A 25033-nucleotide genomic window follows, 5' to 3' on the forward strand; every position below is an offset into this window, starting at 1 on the left:
TGGGTATACCTAACCAGGCTAGATGCCAGCACCATCTGGTGCTCTGGAGAACCTGGGTAGATGTAGGATGGACTAGGCTGGTTGTCTGCTCCTCCTGAGCCATGTGTGAGCTGTGTCTGGGTATGGACGAGCACTGGCTGGGCTGAAACATCCTACAGTAAGAACTGGAATGGATTGAAGGCCAGCAAGGAAAGGCCACTGTTTCTGCCAGGACAGGAGGTGGACTAAGTAGGGCTGCCCCAAGGACTCACCAGTACGCGCAAGATCTGGCATTAGGAGAGGTTCTGATGGAGGAGCCTGGGCAACTCTTCTGTCAGGACACAGTCCCTGTAGGTGAGTTCAAGAACCACGATAGGGAGCAACCCAGACCAGGCCAGAGAAAGATACACACTGGCATGCATTTGGTATAGGTCAGGGGCAGACCAGGCTGAATCAGTTCACATCACCTGCTGGAGAATCCAAGCACCAGAACAGAGTGTGGGTCGGTCCAGGTTCGGTCACAACAAAAACCAGTGCACATTACAGAATGCCAAGGTGAGGTGAGCTCTATCAGATGTGGCCATAGCACACAGTACATGTGAGAACCAGGGAGGGACCGGACAAAGCCAGCAGGGGGACTGTGGGCTCCCCTGCTGGACAACCACTCCCACTGGAGAGTGTGAGTTGGGATGGAGCCGACCAGACCAGGCAGGGCTACAATACCTGTGGGCCTTATGTGAGCTAGATAAGGGAAAAGCCAGGCTTGGCTGACTGTTCTGACTGATGCAAGCAAAAATTAGAGTGAGAGTTGGCTGGGCTTTGCTTCAGCATCAGCTGGCAGAGGCTGGCACTGGGGGCTAAATCTGTCAAGTTAAACTCCAGAACCTTCTGGAGAGTGCATAATCAGGGAGTGAGAGTGGCCTAGTAGAGAAATAGTGGGCACCTCCCTCTTGGGTTACCACTCCCACTGGAGAGCATGAAAACCAGGATTGGGGCAGGGGTGGCTAGACAGAAAAGCACCTGCCAGTGTGTGTGTGGGCTGGATAGTACGGCTGGTTGGGTTCAAGGCTTCAAGGTCCATTGACATGCCGAAGAGCTAAACAGGATGTGGGACAGACTGAACAAGTCTGAGAAACATACTGGCATGCATGGGAACCAGGGTAGGGGGCATGTCTGGTGGGGGTTATGGGGAGTCACCCCAACTAGGCTGCAGCTCCCACTGGTTTGCGTGAGGGCTGAGTATGAAGTGGGCAGGATCAGGCTGGACTGCACCCATTGGTTCAAGTGGAAGACAGGGCTGGAAACAGAACTGATCCAGCAATTGCAACCACCAGCATGTGCATAAGCTGATTGGGGCGATGGACTGTGCCGGACCCTGCACTGGCAAACTCACACAACAATCAGGTTTGGGATCACCTCAGATGAAGTTTCTTTGGAGATCCCTCCAACTGAACTGCTGATCTCAGAACCCCAACCATCGATAGACTGTCAGCCAGTGGATTCTGAAGAGATCTCATCGTGCTTGGAAAAGTGAGATTGGCAGCAATTCAGAACTGTTGAACTATCAAAACTGCTTGAGCAGGACCCTTGGAGCGTGCCCCACATTGAAGACCTGGGATGGGTGGGAGGCTGGGTGGGGCTTTTCCTTTTGTTTCTCCCCTGACCCCAGATGCAGGGAGAAAAATGATGATATTAGTGTGGAAACAATGGTATTACCCACTTTCCTGTAGCCCTTGACCCTTTGTATCCTAATCAATTATGTAAGATTATCAAAAGAAAGAAAGAGAATTTAGAAAATATTTTTAAAAAGACTTATTTATTGGAAAGTCAGATACAAAGAGAGGAGGAGAGAGAGGAAGATTTTCTGTCTGCTGAGTCACTCCTCATGTGGCTGCAATGCCCCAAACTGAGCCAATCTGGAGCCAGGAGCCGGGAAGTTCTTCCAGGTCTCACACACAGGTGCAAGGACCCAAAGCCTTGGGCCGTCCCCCACTGCTTTTCCAGACCATAAGCAGAGAGCAGGGTGAGAAGTGGGGTGGCCAGGATACAAACCGTCACCCACGTGGGATCCCAGGGTATGCAAGGCAAGGACTTTAGCCACTAGGCTACCGACTGGACCTCAAATAAACTTTTTAAAAGAAAAGGCCTTAGAAAGATTTATTTTTACTTGAAAGGCAGATTTACAAAGAAAAGGAGACCAGTATTTCATCTGTTGGTTCAATCCCCAAATGGTGGCAATGGCCAGTGTTAGGCTGATGCAACGAAAGGAGCCCCTTCCAGGTCTCCCATGTGGCTGCAAGGTCCCAAGGCCCTGGGTCGGCCTCTGCTGCTTTCCCAGGCCACAAGCAGGGAGCTGAAGGGCAGGTGGACCAGCCGGGACTTGAACCCAGCGCCCATATGGGGATGCTGGGGTGAGCAGCAGGTTTACCCGCTAGGCCACAGGGTCGGTCTGTGCTCTTGGTTTTGCACCCCGCTTTGGCCCCCAGCAAGGTCGAGATGTCACCCCAACACCCCATTAGCGGGTAGGGGTCCTGAAATCACAAACGAAAGAGGTGCCTGAATACAGAAGTTATCAGGAGGCCGGTCCTACTGGAACCTCAGAGCTGGGGTTTGCATCTGCTCCCCTGTAGGACCTCTAGGAACCTGTTCTGTCACTTGTAGAACGGAGCTGTGCTTTTATTTAGAACAAAACCATGGTTTCCGGTTTTAGGGCGCGGGCAGCGGGCCTCCCAGCCCCCTGACCCCACGCACACTCGGGGAATCCGCGGACGCCCGACTCTCCGCCTCACCCTTCCGGGATCGCGCTAAGTCTCGCGAGCTTTCGACGTGCGCGAGCTCCGGCCGAGACCCGCCGCCGACGGTTGGTCGGACGGAACCAACGACGACGTTGCGTGGGGGGGAGTCGGGGGCGTACACTCCCACATTTTTGTCCTCCAGTCTTAAATTTTTCGGGCCCAAGTCGCGGCTGCACTGCGGGCCGGGCGTCGTCTCCAAGCCCTCGGGCTCGTCGCAGGGAGCCGGGGTCCTGGCGGGGGCTGGCCGCGCGTCTGTGTGGCGCCCTCCCCCTCTGGACGCGGAGCCGCTGGGACAGCGCGGCGGCCGGCGCGGGGAGGAGGAGGAGGCGGCCCTGGCGCCATTTTGTGGGGACGAAGCGGCGGGCTCTGCTGGGCTGCTGCTGTCCGTTTCCCCGGCGGGTGTCCTAGCTGCGGCCTAGCCGGTGAGTGGCGCACGCTTCTCCCGGAGGATGGCCCGGGGCGCCTCGGCCCGGCCGGGAGCCGCGGCGGAAGCCCTGCCTGCCCGAGCGGGCTCGTGCGGGAACCTGCTTAGGGCCCGGCCCCCGCTTAGGGCCGCGCGCCTGGGGCGCCTGGGGGGCCTGGGGGGCGTCGCGGCCGGGGACCCCGGGGCCGCGCTGGGTGCTGCTCCTCCCTGGGGAGGCATCGCGGGGGGCAGGGGGTCGCCCCGTGTGCGGCGCTGAGGCCTCGGGGGGTTTGGGGGGCCGTTGTGTCCGCTTTTCGGGGAGATCCCGCAGTGGTCACCCCTACACATACACACACGCCCGCCGCCTCCTGGTCGTCATGAAGTGACCCCTTCACGGGGTTGTGTCTTGTCCCTGCCCCGCGCGCAACTCCCAAGTTAGTTTTCAGCGCCCGGCGTTTAGCACATTGCGAGTGGGCGAACTGACCACGCGTCCCATGTTCTAGAATATAACCCGTTTCCCAGGGTGAGCCAATAACAGGCGAGTCCCGAATAAAAGGAATGTCTTCCTTGGTGGGCGGTCAGGACTAGGCCGTGATTTTGGTGTTCCAGGGGGTGTGGCTGTGAACCCCGCTCACAGGGAGCCATCATCTCTCTCTCTCCCTTTTTAAGACAGACACAGCAGACAAGATGTCCGAGTACATCCGAGTAACTGAAGATGAAAACGAGGAACCCATCGAGATCCCGTCGGAGGACGACGGGACGGTGCTGCTGTCCACGGTCACGGCCCAGTTCCCCGGCGCGTGCGGCCTGCGCTACCGCAACCCCGTGTCTCAGTGCATGCGTGGGGTGCGGCTGGTGGAGGGCATCCTGCACGCCCCCGACAATGGCTGGGGAAACCTGGTATATGTGGTGAACTACCCCAAAGGTGGGTGCAGGGCAGACCGGCCCCCTTTTTCAGTGTTACTTAGAATGAGTGTTTGCCAGCGTCGGGAGCTGGGTCTCCACCCTCAGTGCTCAGCCTCTGGTCCAGCTTCCTGCTAATGCGCCTGGGAAACCAGTGCCAGCTGGCCAAGTGCCCGCGCCCTGCGCCCAGCCGGGGCATGCTCGCGGCTTGGAGCTGTCACAGCCCTTGGAGGGGGTGAACAAGCAGTCTGTGATCTCCCATTTCTGGGTGCACGACTGCCTTTCAAATAAATAGATGGGTAAAAAGCCTAAGATGCCACCTGGCTGTCTGCTCTGACACTGGAGTGCTTGGATCTGAGTCCCGCCCAGCTGTACCAGTACTCCATGGTTTCTGCTCTTGCCCAGCCTGAGAGGCAGCAGGTGGTGGTTCAGAGTTGGCTTCCAAGTTGACACTAGGTGCATCTGATTCAGCTGAGGCCTTGAGGTGGGGCTGTGCCCTCACTGTTCCGGCTCTTCTCCAGCTGCTTGCTGGTGCACTTGGTCCTAGTGCTTGGACTCTGCCAGCCACGTGGGAGGGAGAACCCCGTGGGGTGTCTGGCTTTGACCCTTGCAGGGTGTGGGGGGGGTGAAAGGAGCTGGTAAGATTTGTGTTTGGGGAAGTTAGAGAGCTTCATCCCCTGGTTTACTCACCAAATGTCTGCAAGGGCCAGGGTTAGACCGGTCAAATAGAGGAGTTAGGAGCCCCGTGGGTCTCCCATGTGGGTGGCAGGGATCCAAGCACTTGGGCCATCTTCTGCTGCGTTTTCCAGGCACGATAGTAGGAAGACTGGGGATGGAATGGGCAGGTCCCCTGAGGGATGCGGGTGTCCCAGGCGTGTTACCCCACTGTGCTGCACCTGCTGACCCTGAGCCCTCTCCTCTGTCTTTCCCTGTTTCTCTCTAACTGTACCTTTTAAATAAACCTTTCAAATCAGCCACTCAAGTTGTCTCTGCCACCCGTAGGGAAGGCCCAGATTGAGTTTCCTGTCCTGGCCTTGGCCTGAGCCCACTGCAGCTGTTGTAGGCATTTGGAAATGACCCAGCAGATGTCTGTCCCTCGCTGCCTTCAAGGAGGCCCTTTAGTTCTTGTCACCGTCCAGATAATCTAAGATTAGGAAAAGCTGTCGTGTTTTCTTCTCTGTTTATCGTTAATAGAGAAAACCCCAGCACTGGAAGTGGACGACTGGGATGTGACCTTGATGTAACTGCCAGTCAAGTGCTTCAGCAAATACGTGTACTCTGAAGTTTCTCAGCATGAGCTCCCCTCTGCTGCTTGACTGCCCAGGCGCTCTCAGGGGCCCAGGCCAGAAACAGGAGCTGGGCGCTGCAGGAACCCAGTTCCTTGAGCTGCAGGTCCCACCCAGGCACTCCCCGGGGGCCTGTCCCGAGCACGTGGGCCTCATAGCTGCGAAGGGAGACTCGCCTTGTCTTTACTCTGCTTAAAGTCACAGCCAAGGGGAAGGATTTTTATTTTGATAACCCTTGGGAGAAGAGAATATAGACTTGATATGATCTTGATGTTAGAATCCCTAGGATGAACCCTGAAAGCCCTTCGGTCCCTGGCCAGGCCTCCCTTCCATCTCCTTGCTTGGTTTCCAGGCTCTCTGCTGAATCTTCTTTTTGTGTCTGATTTCTTGGTATGGGGAACAAGATGTTTTAAGGGAAGTGCCATCCGAAGGTTTCTAAAAGGGCTGTGCTTCTTTTGCTTAGATAACAAGAGGAAAATGGATGAGACTGACGCGTCGTCGGCCGTGAAGGTGAAGAGGGCGGTCCAGAAGACGTCTGACCTGATCGTGCTGGGCCTGCCCTGGAAGACGACCGAGCAAGATCTCAAGGACTACTTCAGCACCTTCGGAGAAGTCCTTATGGTGCAGGTAAACTTGAAGTCCTTAAGGTGCATTGGGCGTGGGCACCCACGCACCTCTTGTTTGAATGGCACCTGCGTTGTGAGTGGAGGAGCTTGGTCAGTGTCTTACAGTGTTTATGCTGTAGGCAGAGGACATTTGGCTCGCGCTGCTTCTTCGTGTGCCGTGTGTGTCCTCTGAGACTGAAGATGCTGTGCCATGAAGGCTGTGGAGCCAGTGACGCTGGCTTTTTACTTTGAATTTTACACTGATAAGATACTTTCTGCTTTCCTGAGGGCTGGCTGGTGGCACAGCACTGCAGGGGCTCAGCTGCTGCCGGCATGTTGCGTCCATGTGGAAGAGTCAGAGCTATTCCATTTCTGACCAGGTTTCTTGTTAGCAGGCCTGGAAGGCAGCAGGTGGTGGCCCAGGGACTTGGGTCCTTGTCCGTGTGGGAGATCCAGTCCCCTTTGGGCTGTGAGCCCGTGGAGGGGGTCTCTCTCTCCTTTCTGTTGCTCAGATAAATAAATCTAAAGAAAAAAGAAATGTTAAACCTAAATTATCTTTGCCATCATTGTGCTAAAATTATGTTTTCAATAAGCCAGTGCATTTAGCTAAAGCTTTTCAAATTGTCATCTTGGCTGGGGAGTTGGGGGTTTTTGTTTTGTTTTTAATCCAAAGATTTGTTTATTTTTATTTGAAAGTCCAATTTACAGAGAGAGACGTTTCCTCCACTGGGTCACTCCTCAAAGGGCTGCCACGGCCGGAGCTGAGCCGACCCCAGGCTGAGCAGCCGGAACACAGGTCGGCACCATGTGGGATGCAGGCAGAGCATCAGCCTGTTGAGCCACTCTGCCGACCTCACATGGATATTCTAACAGTAAACTGTCTTTTCTAGGTCAAAAAAGATATTAAAACGGGTCATTCCAAAGGGTTTGGCTTTGTTCGTTTTACGGAGTATGAGACCCAGGTGAAAGTGATGTCACAGCGGCATATGATAGATGGGCGATGGTGTGACTGTAAGCTCCCCAACTCGAAGGTACTGGGCTCCCCTGTGCTGCCTGTCCTAGAAAGTGCTGTGAGACAGAACACTACTACATAGGCCTTTAGAAAGTTTGTGAAAGATGCAGGGTCGTGACAAGATGGATTTTAAAATCTGTTCCCAGGAAAATCTTAATTGAATTTTGCAGGAATTTTTACAAGTGTGTTTAAGTGCTTGGGAAAATTAGCGGCAGGGTGCTGTTTTAGTCCTGGCTGGCCTTTTAGTCTCGGCAGGCCAGTGTGCACTGTTTAAGTCACGTAGGTTATGACTTCGCCTCTGTTGGGCTTCCACTTCTCCTGTTTCCCTGTTGAGTTAATGTTTGTTAGTGGCTCTCTGTTAACAGATTGCTAATCTCCAGGCAAGCGAGCCAGGCCTGCTCCTCTGGAACGTCACTTGGGTGGTTCTCGGCAGGCTTAGTAATTGGGAGTGTTTCTCAAGGGGCTGAGGTGAAAGGCCACTTTGTGCTGCTGATGCGCTGTGGGGCAGGCAGGCTGTGTCAGCCCCCAGAGGCTCTGCTCACTGTTGCTCTCGGCCTGACCAGCAAAGCCCGGATGAGCCGCTGCGGAGCCGGAAGGTGTTTGTCGGGCGCTGCACGGAGGACATGACGGCCGACGAGTTACGGCAGTTCTTCTGCCAGTACGGGGAGGTGGTGGACGTCTTCATTCCCAAGCCTTTCCGAGCTTTTGCCTTTGTCACGTTTGCGGATGATCAGGTATCGTTGTCCTTGGCTAAGCTTTCTGGGCTGGGGCGGGCCGAGGTGTACGGGCTTAACCATTTGTGTGGGGTTTGGGTGTGCTTCAGCCAAGGAAGTGTCACCGCTGCCGTGACCGGAGCCGCGGGCCGTGCTGGGCTGACCCGGCTCAGTGGGCCTGGCGGGGTCCAGGGAGCCGGCTTCTGCGTGCGGCTCAGCACCTGAGGCGTGCTGCTGCAGTGTCGGAGCCAGCACGTTGGTGTTCTTCATCCTGGTATCTTCCCTCCTGCAGGTTGCCCAGTCTCTGTGTGGAGAAGACTTGATCATTAAGGGGATCAGCGTCCACATATCCAACGCCGAGCCTAAGCACAATAGCAATAGACAGTTAGAGAGAAGTGGAAGATTTGGTGGTAATCCAGGTGGCTTTGGGAATCAGGGTGGCTTTGGGAACAGTCGAGGGGGTGGAGCTGGCTTGGGGAACAATCAAGGCAGTAACATGGGCGGGGGGATGAACTTTGGGGCGTTCAGCATCAACCCAGCCATGATGGCCGCGGCGCAGGCCGCCCTGCAGAGCAGCTGGGGAATGATGGGCATGTTGGCCAGTCAGCAGAACCAGTCCGGCCCATCGGGCAATAACCAAAGTCAAGGCAACATGCAAAGGGAACCCAACCAGGCCTTCGGCTCTGGAAACAACTCCTACAGTGGCTCCAACTCGGGGGCAGCAATTGGCTGGGGCTCAGCGTCCAACGCAGGCTCAGGCAGTGGTTTCAATGGCGGCTTTGGTTCCAGCATGGATTCCAAGTCTTCTGGCTGGGGAATGTAGACAGTGGGCTGTGGTATGGAATGGTGGGAATTCAGATTTTTCTAAGCTCATGGTAAGTATATTGTAAAATACATATGTACTAAGAATTTTCAAAATCGGTTTGTTTGGTGTGAAGTATATTCCGCAGTATTTTTGACATTTTTCTTTAGGGGAAAAAAAGGAAGAGCTAAAGGAATTTTATAAGTTTTGTTACAAAAAGGGTTGAAATATTGAGTGGTTGAAAGTGAGCTGCTGTTTGCCTGCTTGGTAAACCAACACACTACAATTCATACCGAAAGGTTCCTCCTGTAATGTTTATCCCTGGACTTGCCGAGTGAATCCTTTGCATGTTCCAAGTGGAAGCCATTGATTTGGAGCTACATTCTTTTCTCTTTGGTTTAATTTGAACCCCACCAGATGGATTTTTTTCCCTTAGGAGATTGATGGTGTCACAGTGTTTGGTCCGTTGGGTTTTGCGTTTTTAACACTTGTCTACCCTCACATACAAAAGTACGATATGAAGCCTTCGTTTAATCTCTGCAGTTCATCTCAGTTCAAATGTTTCTGGAAGAAGCACTTCATTGAAAGTAGTGCTGTAAATAGTCTGCCATAGGAATGCTCTGCACGCTCTCCGCCCAGGAGCACGCCCTCGGCTGCGCAGGCCGTGTCCTTGACGGTGGGTGTCCCATTTCTATCCGCTACTCTTTATTTCATGGAGTCGTATCAACGCTGTGAACGCAAGGCTGTGATATGGAACCAGAAGGCTGTTTGAACTTTTGAAACCTTGTGTGGGATTGATGGTGGTGCCGAGGCATGAGAGGCTAGTATGATCGGGGAAGGAGAGCGCGTGCAGAGACCTGGTGGTGCATAATGGATATTTTTTAACTTGGCGAGATGTGTCTCTCCATCCTGTGGCTTTGGTGCGAGAGTGTGCGGAGAGCAATGATAGGAAATAACGTACGAATGTTCTTGCATTCAAAGGACATCCACCTCTGTTGGAAGACTCGAAGTGAGTTTTGTTCCTAGATAAGCCACCTTAGCTGAATGTGTTAAGTGAAACGACACTTGTATCTCCCTGCCCCTCTGTCAATTGCTGTGAATGCTGTATGGTGTGTGTTCCCGCTGTTCCTGACCTGTACGTGTGGGCATGTGGACTGGAGCTGCTGGGGTGAGCACATGGACTGAGCTTGGGCTGTGCTTTGCAGGAGTCCTTGGAAGCGGAGTTCAGCAGTGAGCTCAGGTGGCTCCGAGAAGGGTGGAAGTTCCAATGTCTGTTAGCTACCCATACGAATGCTGTTTGCTGCAGTTCTGTGTCCTGTGCTTGGATGCTTTTTATAAGAGTTGTCAATGTTGGAAATTCTTAAATAAAACTGATTTAAATAATATGTGTCTTTGTTTTGCAGCCCTGAATGCAAAGAATCCATAGCAGTTAATTCCCCTTTTTGACCCTTTTGATTTGGAACTTTCATAAAGTTTCTTGACGATAGTTTATTTTGCTTCAAATAAACTTAATGAAAAGTTGTCTCAAGTCAGATGGATTCATCACCTGTCAGGCCTGACACCTGACACCCAGACTTAATTGCTATTCGTTCTTGCATTGTCCAAAGTGAAAAGCTTTTTGATTTTTTTCTTTTCCCTCTTTTTGACTCTAGTCTGGGTGCCCACCCCTAACATGGTAAGCAGTGCCTCTGCGTTTGGGTGGTGCTCTCCCAACATGGCCTGTGTCGGTCTCCATTGGGAAAACATGACTTCTAAACATTCTTACTTGGGGGAGTGGGCAGTGCAGTAGTATTATTTCCAGTGCTTTGTAGCCAAACATGTCAGCTGGAAAAGAACTGTATGAATACCTTTCTAGTTGGGGATTTAAAAAGTGGAATTAATTGCAACAGGGATAAAGTGGAAGAAACCACAGATTTTCTTGTGCCTAAAATCCATTAAGAAGCCTGATAGCTTTAAGAACTAGCAGGGTGGGTGGTCTGTCTGGAAGGGTTAAGTGGACCGGGCCCACCAGTTGTGGGGGCGTGCAGTGAGGGGGACAGAACTCAGACCAGACGCAACGTGCGTTGTGAAGTATGTGAAAGCAATAATACATTGGTTCTCAGTTGTACTTTGATGTAATTATTAATTCTGTGAGAGGAGAGCTCCTTTTCTAATTGGAAGAATGACAGTTTTGTGTTGTAGCTTACCTGCTAATGCCCTTACCAAATCAGATTATGGTAAATAGGTTTGTCATTTTGTAAGTTTGATGTTTAAAAACAAAGTCACCCTCAGCTTTGTGATTGCCACCTTGTTCTGTTAGTCAGTTTCCTCTGTAAAAGGATCTTGATTTTGAATTTTTCTGCATCTGAGTCTCATGATTTCCAAACCCTGTACCATCTGAATTTTGCATTTTAGCATTTGCGCTGTTACTCAGCAGCGGTAACATGGTAACACTCCACAGACTAAACTGACAGCCTGCAAGGAGCCCGGGGTAAGTTAACTTGTCAATGGCATGGTTTTACTCCCTTGTTTACACTTGTGTAAATCTAGTCACTGGTCATAGAAGGCTTTCACTGTTGAGTAGCCTTTTATTAACATGTTTCCGCTTCTGCAATAGTGTGGGTGTATATTCTGCCCTAGCAAAAAAATTGAAACTTAGAAGTACTTGAACTATTTGGCAAAGATTTGTTTTTGAAAGTCTATTTGGTCATCTAAATGCGTTTATTCTAAAAAGGATTTTTCTGAACCACATGTTGAATAAAAATTTTTGTTGCCACCAGTTTAGTGTCCAGAGTCTTACTGGAAAAAACATGACTTTTTTATGATACATGACAAGGATGCTGGAATGTGACCTTTTTAAGAGGCAGTCTCCAGAAGCCACACGTGACACGCGCAGGGGTGAAGCCGGAGCTCACCGTGGGTGTTTACCTGGAGTACCTCCTATTCAGCTAAACGGCAGGACTTCTAAGTTAAATCGGTGCTTATTTTGTAAAAAAGGAGTTTACTACATAATTCAGGTCCGTGTGAGGAGAATTGTTGAGCTCCCCCTCCCTGGGCTGGTGTGTGATGCGGTGGGTGGCCCTGTGCGCAAGCAGTGCTGGCTGGTCACTGTGCGAAAAATGCAGATGTCTGCTACGGCCCCACTTCTGCTGAAAGTCCCCACTTCTTCTGAGGAGGTGCCGCCTGGATTCTGGCCTCGGGCGATGGTGCCCGCGCGGTGGCCTTGTTGGAGTGTTTGCCGGGCTGGCCCAGGAGGTCTGTGGACTTGGTGCGGACTGGGTCTGCACTCCACGTTCCCGGTGTCTGGCAACTTACTGAATGAAAAGTCGCAGCTATTTGGTGTTGGGTTTTTTTACGTTTAACCTAAAAGTGGGTGAACTAGGACTAAAGAATGCATGTATGCAGTTATCAAAAGATTGAAGGTGATCTCTGAACCAGCTGTGTACTTGGAGAGGAGAAGGAAGTTGGAAACCAGCTGAGCAATAGAAGATAACATGTAGTTTATAGAAATGCGGACAACCAGTGTGAAAACACTGTGCTTTGTACCTAATTTAGTGCGCCTGACAGCGGTGCGCTTAGCCAGTGTGGGTGGGCGCCTCAGAGGGGCCAGGTCAGGGGTGGTAGGCGCGGATGGTTCATGGCTTGCTTTTTTTTTTTTTTTAAAGATTTATTCATTTCACTACAGCCAGATATACACAGAGGAGGAGAGACAGAGAGGAAGATCTTCCGTCCGATGATTCACTCCCCAAGTGACCGCAATGGCCGGTGCTGTGCTGATCCGAAGCCGGGAACCTGGAACCTCTTCCGGGTCTCCCACGCGGGTGCAGGGTCCCAATGCATTGGGCCGTCCTCGACTGCTTTCCCAGGCCACAAGCAGGGAGCTGGATGGGAAGTGGAGCTGCCGGGATTAGAACCGGCGCCCATATGGGATCCCGGGCCATTCAAGGCGAGGACCTCAGCCGCTAGGCCACGGTGCCCTGGTTCATGGCTTTCTGAACTTGAGGCATTTACTGGTTAGAACTCGTTCATTATCTTCTTGATCCAGGGGATGTAGTTGATAACTTTGGTGTATACTCCATACTGATCAGCTTTCCCACAATGAGAGGCGCCCCAGGACACTATTCCTCCCACAAACCACCTCTGTGTGTGGCCATCAAGGAACACGAGGGCCCCCCCGCTGTCCCCTCTGCAGCTGTCCTTGCCCCCACTCTGCAGGCCGGCACAAAACATGTTGTCGGTTACCCTGACCCCCGGGTAGAGGGTTCTGTCATTGGCCGCGATACATTTTTTCTGGTCAGCAACCGGAATGTCAACAAACATTAGATTTCTAGCAAGGAAACCCCTTTGGGTTAATCCCCACCCGGACACTGTTCCCATGTCATCCGTTCGCATGAAGGATTCGGCCTCTTGGCTGGGCAGACAGATGGGTGTGATGTTGCTGTTGATTCTAACTTTGTCCTTCAGCTTGATCAGTGCTATGTCGTTGTCGAATCCCGCCTCGTGCACATACCCTTCGTGAACAAAGACGGCCTCGGCCCAGGCTTGGGTGTAATCTTTTGAGAGTCTCCTCAGGGCACCCATCCGGATGTCCAGGGCCGACGCCTCCTCTCTCTGCCCGTAGACAGCGTGAGCGGCCGTCAGGATCCAGTTGTCCTGCAGAAGAGCCCCCGCTGCTGTGGTCTGGCCCAGCAGCAGGACTTGCCAAGGGAAGTCACCAGGCCTGGCCGCCTGCCCTCCATAGATCCGGCCTCCTGTGGTGCGGCCCGAGAGCCCACAGACTGGGGGAGGAAGGCAGCACGTGAGAGGTGGCACGGGGCGGGGAGGGTCCCTGGGCTTGGGCCGTTTGAATGTGCCCACCCTCCCTGAAGAGTGGGGCCTGTTCTTAAATAGTGTCAGACCTGATAAAAGCCCCCGTGTCTCTGGGCCCAGGCGTGGTGACTTAACTGTTAAAATCCTCACCTGGAACGCACTGGGATCCCATATGGGCACCAGTTCTAATCCTAACCGCCCGCTTCCCATCCAGCTCCCTGCTTTGTGGCCTGGGAAAGCAGTGGAGGACGGCCCAAAGCCTTGGAACCCTGCATCCGCGTGGGAGACCCAGAACAAGCTCCTGGCTCCTGGCTCCTGGCTTTGGATTGGCTCAGCTCCAGCCATTGAGGCCGCTTGGGGAGTGAACCATCAGATGGAAGATCTTCCTCTGTCTCTCTTCCTCTCTGTATATCTGCCTTTGCAATAAAAATCTTAAAAAAAAAAAAAAAATGTTTCTTACCCCCTCAGAAAATGCTGTGAGTTAAAAATCAAATCGTTTAAAAATTTGGATCTGTGAAGCGGAGGGAGCCACTGAGTAGGGCCAGTAGCCATTGAGGGGACAGGCCTGGCCACTGCTGTTCTCATGGGCGGGATGACAGCTGCCTGATGTGGGAAGGCAGGAGCTGGGGTGCTGTTGGGACACCTGGAGTTTTCACCTTCAGGCTCACAGGCTAGGGGTTGGAATTATGGCCCGGAGCCCTAGGGCTAGCACATTCCTTGCAAACTAAAATTTTCTTTGTGTATTTCCAATGAACTGTGCTCGCTGCAGTACAGGCCTGTGCCTCTTCATTAGTGCTCAAGTGTGTGGCCACCACACACTTGAAACACTCGTTCAAGCCACATAACACAGGGCCATGAGGGTATTATTACCTTTCTTTTTAAGCACTAAAGTGTTCATCTTTAGAGCCAATCCTGGTAAAAATGTTAAGTACTATTAAAGGCAAATTGCATTAATGTTTAAAAACTAGATGTCATTAAAAAACAGTTGCTTAGGGAAATAATGAAGTTAATTAGCTTTGGGTTTTAATAGCATTTTTACAGAGAAGAAAAGTAACAGAAGAACTCATGTTTATAAATGTATAAATTGATAGTTTAAGAAATCACTTAATTTTTATGTTTGCCTAGTTATAAGGTCAAAAATAACCAAATGACTGATGGAGTCAGCATACAGCAGGCCTCCGCACGGGAGGGCCGCTGAGACAGGCTGTGATAATAACTTAGCCAAGTTGCATTCCTGCCTGGCGCAGCTCACGCTGGCACGCTCCTCCCCACCTCTCCCCCCATCAGTTACCAGGCTCGCACGCCGGGGGGGATCTTCCTCCTCTGGAACTGGTCCAGAATCCGTCAGCCTCGCATACATATTTACCTGCAAATCATGGGGAATTCAGAACCGTGTGGCTGCATGCAGAAGGTGGCTGTCACTTGCTTGAATGCCCCGTTGAAAAATGTTAGTTCTTGAGCCTGGGTGGGCGGCAGAGGTGTCTGGGTGCCGTTTCCATGACTTCCTAAACAGGCGGCTTGCAAAGTGGAAACCTTTGAGATGTGTAATGTGAATATGTATCAAGATCTCAAGTGCTTAATGATAAGGTTTTGACTTGTTAAATTAAACCATTTGGAATATATTGTGTGTTGGTAGTAGTCATTTACTAGATAAGATCTGTTTTCAGTCTTGCAAATTGACATCAAAGTCACTTTCCCTGTAATATTTCACTTAGCGGGTAGAAGAAAGCGCCTTTTCCTTTTTTGCTGTGTAGCCTCTGCCAGAAGTGTGTGTTTACTTCAGACCAAGAAGGCTCAAGTTCCAAATGTTGGAGCTGGCATCATGGCATAGCTGGCTAAGTCACTGCCTGGAAGCTGGCATCCCTGGAGACACCACTTCCAGTCGGGCTCCCGGCTGATGATCTGGGTTAACCCTGGAAGAGGCTTCTGGCTCTGGCTTGGCCTGGCCCAGCCCTGGCCCCTGGGGCCATCTGGGGAATGAGGTGGTGGATGGAAAAAACTCATTCCCATCGTCTTCCCTCTCATTCCAGAAAGAATTTTTGGGCTCCAAATATGCCCTCCCGCGTGCCCCCTTGAACTCGCTTACCGTCCCCCACACTCATGGTGTAGAAGGGCCCTTGGCAGCTGTACTGAATCACAGCCTTGAACGTGGTCACATCAGCCTCTGTGAGGTAGCGCACCTGGCCGTTGGCTATGTCCTCCGGAGGGCCGCAGTCAACGACTGAGAAAGAGCACACCCAGAGGGCTTTGGGGCGCGCCTCGCTGTTGCTGACTAAGCAGCGGGGCTGTCCCTGGAGGGAGCCGCAGTGTGAGGCCCTCCCTGAAGGGAATGCTGAGTCACTTGACACTCCTCTACTGTCCCTCCAAGGCTTGGGCTGCAGCAAAGCAACATGGGAGAAAAAGGGCAGCATCTAGGTTCAGGCCAAGTGGCCGCGAAGGCAGAAGAGGGCAAGAGAAGCTGGAAGACAGGCTGCGCTAAGCAGGAGGGTGGGGACACTGCTGGTGTGAACTTGACAGTTCCTAGGGGCTCTCACAGCGGACAGCCGGAAGTGGTTGGGAAGGTGATGCTGGGGTAGGCATGGGCTGCAGGGCTGAGATGCTGCTGGAAATGGCTATGTCCCACCTGAGAGCACCAGCTCCCTGCCACTTGCACACCTTGGGGGCATCAGATGGTGGTCCGTGCGCCCTCACGGGAGACCTCCTGGAGTCCCAGGCTACCGGCACTGACCCAGCTTTAGTAGGTGGAATATCTGTTCCAACCATTTTCAGTGATGTCACAGCTGCGCAGCTGATTCCAAGCCACGTGCGTGACGTGCACTGCTGGCGCTGTGGTGTGGTGCTGCCTTCCGTCTGCAGGGCAGCCATCAGAGCGGGTGGCTTGCCCACAGTGTAGTGGAAAAGGGCAAGCCCAGGAACTGGCATGGTAACCTAGTGGCAAAGTCCTTGCCTTGCATGCGCCGGGATCCATATAGGTGCCAGTTCTAATCCCGGCAGCCCTACTTCCCATCCAGCTCCCTGCTTGTGGCCTGGAAAAGCAGTCCAGGACAGCCCAAAGCCTTGGGACCCTGCACCCATGTGGGAGACATGGAAGAGGCTCCTGTCTCCTGGCTTTGGATCAGCACAGCTCCAGTCATTGCGGCCATTTGGGGAGTGAATCAACGGAGAAAGAGATCTTCCTCTCTGTCTCTCCTGTCTGTATATCTGGTTTTCCAATAAAAATAATTTTAAAAAAAAGGGCAAGCCCAATGTTCCTATGAAGACTTGACCCCCCCCCACCCCACCCCAGCACTGCCAGAACCTGCTTTGGGGCCGTATCTCATGCTTGGAAAAATCTATGGTAAAAAAGAAACACCCCCTGCCAAGCACTTACTTGCTAGGGACTCAACAAAAAATGTGAGAATGTCTGTGTGGAGGTGTGAACCCTGCAGGTGTACGTTTGAATGTCACCTGAAACTTGGTGCCAGGCCTCCCCCTGGAAGGTGGGACTCGTTCATGAAACAGCGCCACTCAGAGGCCTTACCTCGGGAAATGATGCAAGAGCAAAGTTAGTTCCACAAATTCCTTTGCCTAAAAAATTAGATTGTGAAAGGAAGGGACGCGACTAAGCAGGGCTAACAGCCATTGTCCCAAAGGGGGCAGTGTGGAGGAAGTGCAGGGGCCAACCCTGCCACGAGGGACCGCAGCCGCGGGGGACAGACCAGCAGTGTGGGTGCCAAGGCGCGTCCCTCACAGCCAGCAGCTACAATGCTGTATGTACATGACCCCCGGGAATGGAAGGAAGCTGGGAGGAGGACACACTGAGCGGCTAGTGCCGTCTGTTTTGCGAAGTTTCTGTGCAAGTAGCGGGCACTTTGAAAATGGAATAACACAAAGCTGCAGGGTTATTTTCACACCAGCAGTGTACACACCATTGCTGTGTGCGTATGCACACACTGGACGGCCCATGTGTGAACGCTTCCTGCATGCAGCAGCAGGCCGTGTCCACAGGCGGGAGGTCGCACACCCGAGCCTGCCGCGGTGAAGGCTCGCAGCAAGGGCTTCCGCAGGCGATGTCCCGTAGCTCCCACTGCCTGAGCAGACCCTTCTCCCTCCCGCACCTGGTCCTGTCTGAACATGCAGGTGGGCTGCGGCTGGGAGTGGAGCAGATTTGGGGTTCCAGCCCTGATAGACACAGTCAGGAAAAATCAAGGCAGAGAAGCAATGGGAGCAGGTGGTGTCCCCACGCGTGGACCGTACTGCTGCACTGCGGCACGGCGGGCATCCAGGACCCATCTTTCTGGCAGATGGCAGTGAAGGACGTCAGGGGCAGGTGGCCCTGCAGAGGAGGGCAGAGAAGGTCACCTCCTTGGCCCCAGGGTGTGCTTCCCCTCACGCCCCAGGGGGTGGCAGGTGTGCAATGCCATGCCTCATAGACTGATTCCCACTGTAGCAAGCATAAGCAGGGTCTCAGGACTGCTGAGCCACAGACAGAGAGAAGGAGACAGAAAAGCCTTCATCTGCTGGTTCACTCCTCAAATGGCTGCAATGAAACTGAGTCGACCCGAACCAGGAGCCAGGAGCTTCTTCCAGTTCTCCCATGTGGGGCAGGGTCCCAAGGCTTTGGACCATCTTCCTTGGCTTTCCCAGGCCATGAGCAGGAAGCTGGATCAAAAATGAAGCAATTGGGATATGAACTCGCACCAATATGGGGTGCCAGTGCTTGTAAGAAAACACCCCAAGGAAATACCCCAGTTGAGCTTCTGTGCCAGCCCCCAACAGAAGTTTTATGCAATAATGATATCAGGATTTTAAAAAATAAAATTGATGGTAGCCCAGCGCGGTAGCCTAGTGGCAAAAGTCCTTGCCTTGCATGCTGGAAGAAGCTCCTGGCTCCTGACTTCTAATCGGTTCAGCTCCAGCAGTTGCAGCCACTTGGGGAGTGAAATCAGTGGATGGAAGAGCTTCCTCTGTGTTTCCTCTTCTCTGTATATCTGACTTTCCAATAAAAATAAACACATCTTCTTTAAAATAAAAAAGAAAATTCATGGGCCCAGTGCAATGGCTCAGTAGCTAAATCCTCGCCTTTCTTGCACCGGGTCCCATCTGGACACTAGTCATGTCGCGGCTGCTCTGTTTCTATCCAGCTCCCTGCCTGTGGCCTGGGAAAGCAGTGGAGGACGGCCCAAAGCCTTGGGACCCTGCACCCACATGGGCGACCTGGAAAGAAGCTCCTGGCTCCTGGCTTTGGCTTGCCTCTGGCCATTGTGGCCACTTGGGGAGTGAACCAGTGGACAGAAGATCTTTCTCCTTCTCCCTGAATTTGCCTTCCCAATAAAGATGGATAAATCTTTAAAAAATAAAAATAGATAAACTGACTGGTGTTAGGTTAGCTGGTAGAGTTCCTGTGTGCTCTGCTTCCCATCCAGCTCCCTGTTCATGGGCTGGGAAAGCAGCAAAGACTGGCTCAAACACTTGGGCCTCTCCACCCACGTGGGAGACCCAGGGGAGGCTCCCGGCTCCCAGTCCTGGCTATTGCCAGCATTAGGAGAATGGACCATTAGGAGATCTCAGGCTAACCCTCGGCTGGCAGCACCAGAATCCCATATGAGTTCAGGCCACATCCCTGCTGCTCCACTTCTGATCCAAGTCCTTGGGCCCCTCACCCACGTGGGAGACCCAGAAGAAGCTCCTGGCTCTGGCTGGCGCAGCCATGTGGGGAGTGGACTGCAGATGGAAGATCTCTGTCTCTTTAACTCATCCTTCCAAACAAGTCTTTTTAAAAAATCAGACTGAACGTTTGCAGGCCCGGAAGCTATGGAGAGCGCTGGCCCACGGAGTTTGCAAGGTGGGAGAAGTGTGGCATGTCTCTGTGGCCGTGACCATGTGAAGCCAGCCAGCGTTCCAATGTCATCGCTTCTCACCACTGGGATTCCCTGACAATTTTGAAGACCATAAAGAGGGTGCGTTCATCTCTTACCTGTGCCCGTAAAGCGACGTGCTAAGCAGTTTCTAAAGTTCTGCTGCTCTCCCTCAACGGCGATCACTATTTATAACTCTGCAGAGCACGCCTTTTTTCGCGCCCTCTCATTTTGCTGTGGACTCGAACTGGGGAGAGGTCATTGCTGCGTGCCCACCCTCAGGAGGGGAACCTGCGTCTGATACGAAGGCCAGGAGGCGTGAGCACACCGCTGTGCTCACCACCAGCTCTTCCGCATAGTTGTAAATGGGTGGGCGCTTACAAGCACCAGCGTCCCATTTGAGCACCAGTTTGTATCCTGGCTGCTGCACTTCACATCCAGTTCTGCCTGTAACCTGGGAAAGCAGTGGAGGGTGGCCCAAGGCCTTGGGACCTGCACCCACGTGGGAGAACCAGAGGAGCCTGGTTTCAGAAAGGCTCAGTTTCAGCCATTGCAGCCATCTGGGGAGTGAATCAGCAGATGGAAGATCTTTCCTTCTCTGCCTTTCCAATTAAAAAAAAAATCTAAAATTTTATATATATGTATAAGGGGGTACAGAGAAGGAGGATAGCCTAGATTGTCCACCCCCCAGTATCCCCTCCGGGGAGCGCGGCTGCGCGGGGTCCCCAGGTCCCCGTTGACTCACTTGTAGGAGTTCGTGCCCCGGCTCGCAGTGGACGGAGAAACTGTCCGTGAAGACGTACTTGGCTTGCACCGGCGAAATGTGGCCGTTAGGTGGCGCCACTGGATCAGGGCAGGGCTGCGCTGCACAGGGGAGAGGGCGCTGGCCAAGCGGGTCAGGGACAGCAGGCCACGGTGGGAGCAGCCGCCAGGTCTGAGCTCAGGCACCCGGAGCCCTAAGCACGCAGACAGAGCGTGCACCAAGCAAGTAGGGGTCTTACGGTGAACCCCTCAGTGGCTGCTGCAAATGGACACTGGCCCAGGTGGGAAAGAAAGGCGGTGGGGAGGAGGACGGGGGCCCTGCCCCTCACCCCCACAGTGTGCCCCTGGCACCGGGCGGCAAAGCCCAGCTGTGTGGGCTGACGGCATGGCTGTACGCCCTCCGCCCTGAGGGGGCGGCCCTCTGGAGTCTCCGTCCACTCATCCGAGATGGGCGTGGGGTCCGGGCTGCTGTGGTGTCCAAGGAGAGTGCTTGGCTGAAAACTCGGACAAAGCGAGTGGACTTGAGCTCATCATGGCCCCTAGCAGTACCGGGGGGCACAGGGAGAGACCAGGACCCCAGGCCACAGCCGCCAGACCCAGGTCAACCCGGGGAGACCAACCCTGGAGCTCAGGCCACTGGGACGACCCCCTCCCTTCCGGCCCCCAAGTGCTGACCGGCTGCTACCCCGAGGCTGCAGGTCAACCCCAGACCGTCCCCTCTCACGGGTCCCATAAGCCCAGCCTGCGTCCTGGGGTGACAATCCCGTGTAGGTCCCAAAGTTTCCTTTGGGGAGGACAGGGCCCCAGATGGGTCGACCCCGGTGGCCCTGAGGGAGCCCAGGGTTTGCAGGGGGAGGATGTGTGCAGAAGAATTTAGGGGGGCAAAGCTCTGGCACAGCCTCCACTCTGCCCCCTGAGTTGTGGTGGTTCCAGATGTGGACTGGCTCATCCCCAGGGGCACTGCCTGTGCTAGAGACCCCAACACCCTCAGAGTGCAATTGAGGGCGTTACCTGTCCCGGGCACCAGACCCGCCCATGCCAGCTCCCTCCCCTGCCCCACCAACCATACCAGGCCCTTCCCCTGTCCCCATCAACCATGCCAGCCCCTCCCCTGCCCCAGCCATGCCAGGCCCCTCCCCTGCTTCAACCATGCCAGTCCCCTCCTTTACCCCTCCAATGCCCCTGCCCATTCTAGGTTCCTCGTCTGCCCCCACCACCCATGCCAGTCTCTTCCTCTGCCTCCATTTAAGGCTTGGCTTGCCACACGGCTCTGGCCGTGTTGGTCCCACTGGCCTGGGGGCTTCCATCATGGGGACCATGAGGTCTGTATTCTGTATCCATCCTGGCATGGAAGACAGCATGAGTGAACAGGTGGATGGAGCCAGGAGGTGTAGACCCTGTGGTCTTGGGGCAGCCTGCAGGAGAGGGCAGGGCAGCTCCCTCCTTCCCCGGCTCCGCCCCACACATCTCCGTCTGCATCCTTGTGACCTCCGGTACATGAAGGCAGGCAGGAGGGAATGATGGCAGAGTACAGGGAGACTTGGGGTGGGTCCCACTCGCACCTGCCCCAGGACGTCCACACGCAGCTCCTGCATTCTGGGGAGGAACAGCCGCAGCTCTAAGCCGCAGCTCAGGCTGCTCACCTGTGCTTGAGTAGCGGATCTTCCAGCCCGTGTGGTCCCCTGACCCATCAGTGACAAAGGTGACGGTCACAGCACTGCTGTTTGTCACTATTTGGTGGGGCAACGTGTTCCCGCAGAATGGGCCAAATGCCTCCCCATGGTCTGTCTGAATCTGGAAGAGAAGCCCAGGAATCCACCAGGGATCCTGGCTGGGCCAACCCTGTCCCTCACTGTGATGTTACAGCCTGGTATGAACCTGAGTGGAGTTGGGACAGGTGCAGAAGGAGGGTGGCTGAGCTGGACTGACCAGAACTGGCTCGAACAATGCCAGGGTCCCCAAGGACTTTACCTGGAGGGAGTCGTAGGGGCACTGGGTCTCGGGGTGTGCCTCCACCTCGAAGGACTCCACAAAGTCCAGGGTGATTCGGAACCCCTCCTGCAGGTGGACGCGGTAGGTGCAACGGGAGAGCTTGGGGTACGGCTGTGGGAAGGCAGGGCTGCTGAACTCTCCGGAGCGGTTGCTGAACACCAGACCTTGGCATAGAGCTGGCAAGAGGGAAGAGGACGGTGGCATGACCAGCGCTGACAGCTGGGTGTGCTGATCTGGGGAGCACCTGGGACTCCTGCCAGGGCGCAGGACAAGTACAGGAGGCACCACCAGAAGCCTCCGGAGCCGTTTAGAGAGGATCTTCCTCAGTCTTGGGGACTCATGCTCCTGGAAGTTGGAGGCATCCAGCCAGGCTATCAATCCCAGCGCTGAGCAAAGGAAGCTCTGCCAGAGGGAGGAGGATGAGGGACGCCCCTCCTTGTCCCCCACCAGTCAGGCGCTTGCCTGGTCTCTCCGGCATTACCAGCCCACCCTAGCAATTCCCACGGCCGTCCACCAGGGGGCGCCTGTATTGATCAGCAGTTCCCCCGTTGGTCCACCAGGGGGCTCCTCCCGGATCCGGCGGGGAGCAGCCTGGCCTTCCGGGGGTTCTGGTGGGGCAGCCTGGACCGGCCAGCTGGCGCTCTGCCCCTGGGAGCCCGATGACGACTACAGCCAGGTCAGCTGTCCTTCCTGCCCTCGCCCCTGGGCGGGGGCACCACATAAGGGAGTGGGGAAGGTGCATGGATTCAGGATCTGAGAGGTCTGGGGTCCCCCCACCATTCCCTTGCTCGCTCTCGCGCAGGTGGAATAGACCCCAGGTTTAGGGAGACCAGACGAAGCCCTCAGTTATTGCCCCGGCAGCTCCGCCTTGGATGGCTTCCCCCAGACCAAGGAGCTTGATCTCCAGGGATACCGATGGGGCATTGGGGGTGCCCCCTTGAGACTTCGGGGCGCCTTCCGTGTATCAAACGGTTACAGGATCCACGATGTTCCCCAACTCTGAGAGGGGAAGAGGAGAAGACAGGGCCGGCCCTGCCACCCTGCACACTTGGGCCCCAGAGACACGCAGGCGCAGGTCGAGTGGAGCCAGTTTATTGTGGGGTCCACGCATGCATGGGGTGGCAGCGACCGGAGCCTGGGTGGGGCTCCCCGCAGCTTCCAACCCCCTGGGCCGCCCGGAGCCTGAGGGGGGCTAGCGGTCAAGCTCTGGAAGAAACGAGAGACAGGAGGGAGGGCAGCGTGGCAGGGGTCAGGGCCCGTGCGCAGGCGCCTGGTGCAGGTGCGGGGCAGGAGAGGCCTGTGATTCCGTGGTGGGAAGGGGCTGGGGGGTGGGGGAGGCAGGCCCAGGGGTCCCTGCTCTCCCACCCATGAGGCAGCAGCAGAAGCGGCTGCCGTGGGGTCCACCAGCCCAGGTGAACAGTGGGGCCCTGGGCCAAGCGAGCGAGGCGGCGAGGAGATGCGCCCGGCCCAGAAATGGCCGAGCAGCGCCTCCTCGGCAGGCTCACCTGCGCAGGTGCGCCGGTCCTGGTGGAGGACGTAGCCCGCGCGGCAGGAGCAGTAAAAGCCGCCCAGGTGGTTGTGGCAGTGGTGGTCGCAGGCCGGTGCCTCTCCCGGGGGCACCTGGCATTCATCGATGTCTGGGGCGGGGAGGGGCACAGCACGGGGCTCAGAGGGCAGGGCATGGCACCCAACTGGCCGCCCCTCCCCGGCAGGTCGCAGTGACCCCTGTGTGGCCCTGAGTCGGTGCCTGTGAGGGGGAGGGCGATGGTCCAACCCCGGCCAGCAGCCATGCCCGCGGGATTGGGGCTGCCGGGAGGGGCGTGTGAGCAGCACAGAGGTCAGGCCGCTGCCCCCAGGGACTGTTGTCTAAATCAGGGTCCCCCGGCCCATCGGAGGTGGTGGACGACAGCCAGGGCTCCACCCCTCGGTGTGCGCTGTTTGGTGTCAGTTCCCAACCGCCCTGCCCTGCTGTGTAGCCCCTCGCTCTCACCCTCCGCCGTGAAGAAGGCCTCGAAGCCGCCGAAGGGCTTCTCGTTGGAGTAGTCGGAACGGAAGGTGACCTCGAGGCGGGCGCCCGGGGAATAGAAGCTGTCGTTGCCAGGGGCGCGTTCCGTGTCCGTGTTCTCGTGCCCGCACAGCGTGGCCAGCACCTTGTTCCCGGAGCTCAGCTGCGGCATCAGAGTCACGGGAAGGAAAGGTGGTCCCCAAGTCTGCCCATCTTCCTAGCATCACCCCCACCCCTTGCCCTGGCCACCCCTGCCCCTCGCTGGCACCTTCACGTAGTCATACTCGCAGAGGTAGGAGAGCTCGAGGTCGAAGTGGGTGAAGTAGAGGCGCAGGCGGTAGCCGGGGGGTGCGGTGAGGGTCCAGCGCCGCTCCTGGTCGTTGGGGTACTGCCCGGGGAAGCCGGGGGAAGCCAGGCGCCCGAACAGGGGCTCGGGCCACTGCGGCCCCGCGGGGGCGGACCTGGCCGTACACAGGAGGCTCAGGACCACCAGCAGCCTGCAGGCGGGGCAGGGGTGCTGAAGGAGGGCTCTGGCCTGCCCCACCGTACGTGGGGACCCGGGAGCGCCCACGCACCTCATGGTGTCTGTGCGCCTGGACTGGTCCCTGCCGTTCTCACCTTTGATCTGTTTGCCCAGCGCTGTGCCCTGCCCCCACAGAGGGGGAGAGCTGGGCCTGGGATTCCAGTAATGCACTCTGTACTGGGAGGCTTGCTAGGGGCTGGCCCCAGGGGCTGGGAGCTGCAGCACAGCAGGCTGAGCCTTTGGCAGCTGCTTCTGGCCGCAGGGTTTGGTCACCTGCACTGGCAGCACAGCTCCTTGCTAACGTGCACCCTGGGAGCCCACAGGGGCCGCCGGGTGCTGTGGCCCCTGCCCCCCACCTGGTAGACCACGGGGGCTTACAGGCTCCTGCCTTCAGCCTGGGCCAGCCCTTGGCTGTCATGACCTTTTGGGGAGTGAGTCAGTGAGTGAGAAAAGAGCTTTTTTTGGTTTCACCCTGTCTCTGCCATTCTGCCTTTCAAATAAATCTTTTGTTTAAAAGACTTATTTATTTATTTTTTAAGATGTATTTATTTTTATTGAAAAGTCAGATATAGAGAGGAAGGTCTTCCGTCCGATGATTCACTCCCCAAGTGACCGCAACGGCCAGTGT

General features: G+C 55.1%; 2 protein-coding genes across 15 annotated transcripts; one reads left to right on the forward strand and one right to left on the reverse strand.

The window, feature by feature from the left end:
• The first annotated feature begins 3016 nt into the window (after positions 1–3016).
• Positions 3017–10019, forward strand: TARDBP (TAR DNA binding protein). 7 transcript variants are annotated; one of them, XR_009246865.1, is made up of 8 exons: positions 3020–3196; positions 3847–4102; positions 5830–5993; positions 6862–7002; positions 7547–7717; positions 7989–8115; positions 9042–9174; positions 9902–10019. XR_009246865.1 is itself a non-coding variant. In XM_004596057.4 (7 exons), the coding sequence occupies exons 2-7, from the start codon at positions 3865–3867 to the stop codon at positions 9095–9097; spliced, it is 897 nt and encodes a 298-aa protein (XP_004596114.1). In that variant the 5' UTR covers positions 3020–3196; positions 3847–3864; the 3' UTR covers positions 9098–9881. The 7 variants fall into 7 exon arrangements, 4 of the variants coding, with proteins under 4 accessions (XP_058531077.1, XP_058531069.1, XP_004596114.1 ...); XR_009246863.1 differs by lacking the exon at positions 9902–10019 and adding an exon at positions 9704–9881; XR_009246861.1 differs by having other exon boundaries at positions 3018–3196; positions 7989–9174.
• A 2442-nt stretch (positions 10020–12461) lies between these two features.
• On the reverse strand, positions 12462–24510 carry MASP2 (MBL associated serine protease 2). 8 transcript variants are annotated; one of them, XM_004596118.2, is made up of 10 exons: positions 24151–24510; positions 23868–24045; positions 23383–23514; positions 21857–22053; positions 21529–21679; positions 19869–19987; positions 17523–17601; positions 15373–15507; positions 14578–14652; positions 12462–13255 (listed from the first exon to the last, which is right to left on the reverse strand). In XM_004596118.2, exons 1-10 carry the CDS (start codon positions 24460–24462, stop codon positions 12492–12494), a joined length of 2142 nt encoding a protein of 713 aa, XP_004596175.2. In that variant the 5' UTR covers positions 24463–24510; the 3' UTR covers positions 12462–12491. The 8 variants fall into 8 exon arrangements, 5 of the variants coding, with proteins under 5 accessions (XP_004596175.2, XP_058531118.1, XP_058531114.1 ...); XR_009246870.1 differs by lacking the exons at positions 14578–14652; positions 17523–17601 and having other exon boundaries at positions 13136–13255; positions 24151–24497; XR_009246871.1 differs by lacking the exons at positions 12462–13255; positions 17523–17601 and having other exon boundaries at positions 24151–24497.
• Positions 24511–25033: the final 523 nt, after the last annotated feature.

This window comes from Ochotona princeps, chromosome 2 (genome assembly GCF_030435755.1).
Source record: "Ochotona princeps isolate mOchPri1 chromosome 2, mOchPri1.hap1, whole genome shotgun sequence".
In the NCBI taxonomy this organism is placed as follows: Eukaryota; Metazoa; Chordata; class Mammalia; order Lagomorpha; family Ochotonidae; genus Ochotona; species Ochotona princeps.

What these genes read in the sequence shown, in the direction of transcription:
- TARDBP (XM_058675094.1), top strand. Translation starts at nt 3,865, where the DNA reads ATGTCCGAGTACATCCGAGTAACTGAAGATGAAAACGAGGAACCCATC. An exon ending in GTAAGCTCCCCAACTCGAAG is followed by an intron (nt 7,003 to 7,546) that starts GTACTGGGCTCC and finishes CGGCCTGACCAG; the next exon opens with CAAAGCCCGGATGAGCCGCT. An exon ending in TCACGTTTGCGGATGATCAG is followed by an intron (nt 7,718 to 7,988) that starts GTATCGTTGTCC and finishes TCCCTCCTGCAG; the next exon opens with GTTGCCCAGTCTCTGTGTGG.
- MASP2 (XM_004596118.2), bottom strand. Translation starts at nt 24,462, where the DNA reads ATGAGGTGCGTGGGCGCTCCCGGGTCCCCACGTACGGTGGGGCAGGCC. An exon ending in CGCCGTGCCGCAGTGCAGCA is followed by an intron (nt 15,508 to 17,522) that starts GTACGGTCCACG and finishes GCTCTTTCTCAG; the next exon opens with TCGTTGACTGCGGCCCTCCG. An exon ending in CACCATGAGTGTGGGGGACG is followed by an intron (nt 14,653 to 15,372) that starts GTAAGCGAGTTC and finishes CATGATTTGCAG; the next exon opens with GTAAATATGTATGCGAGGCT.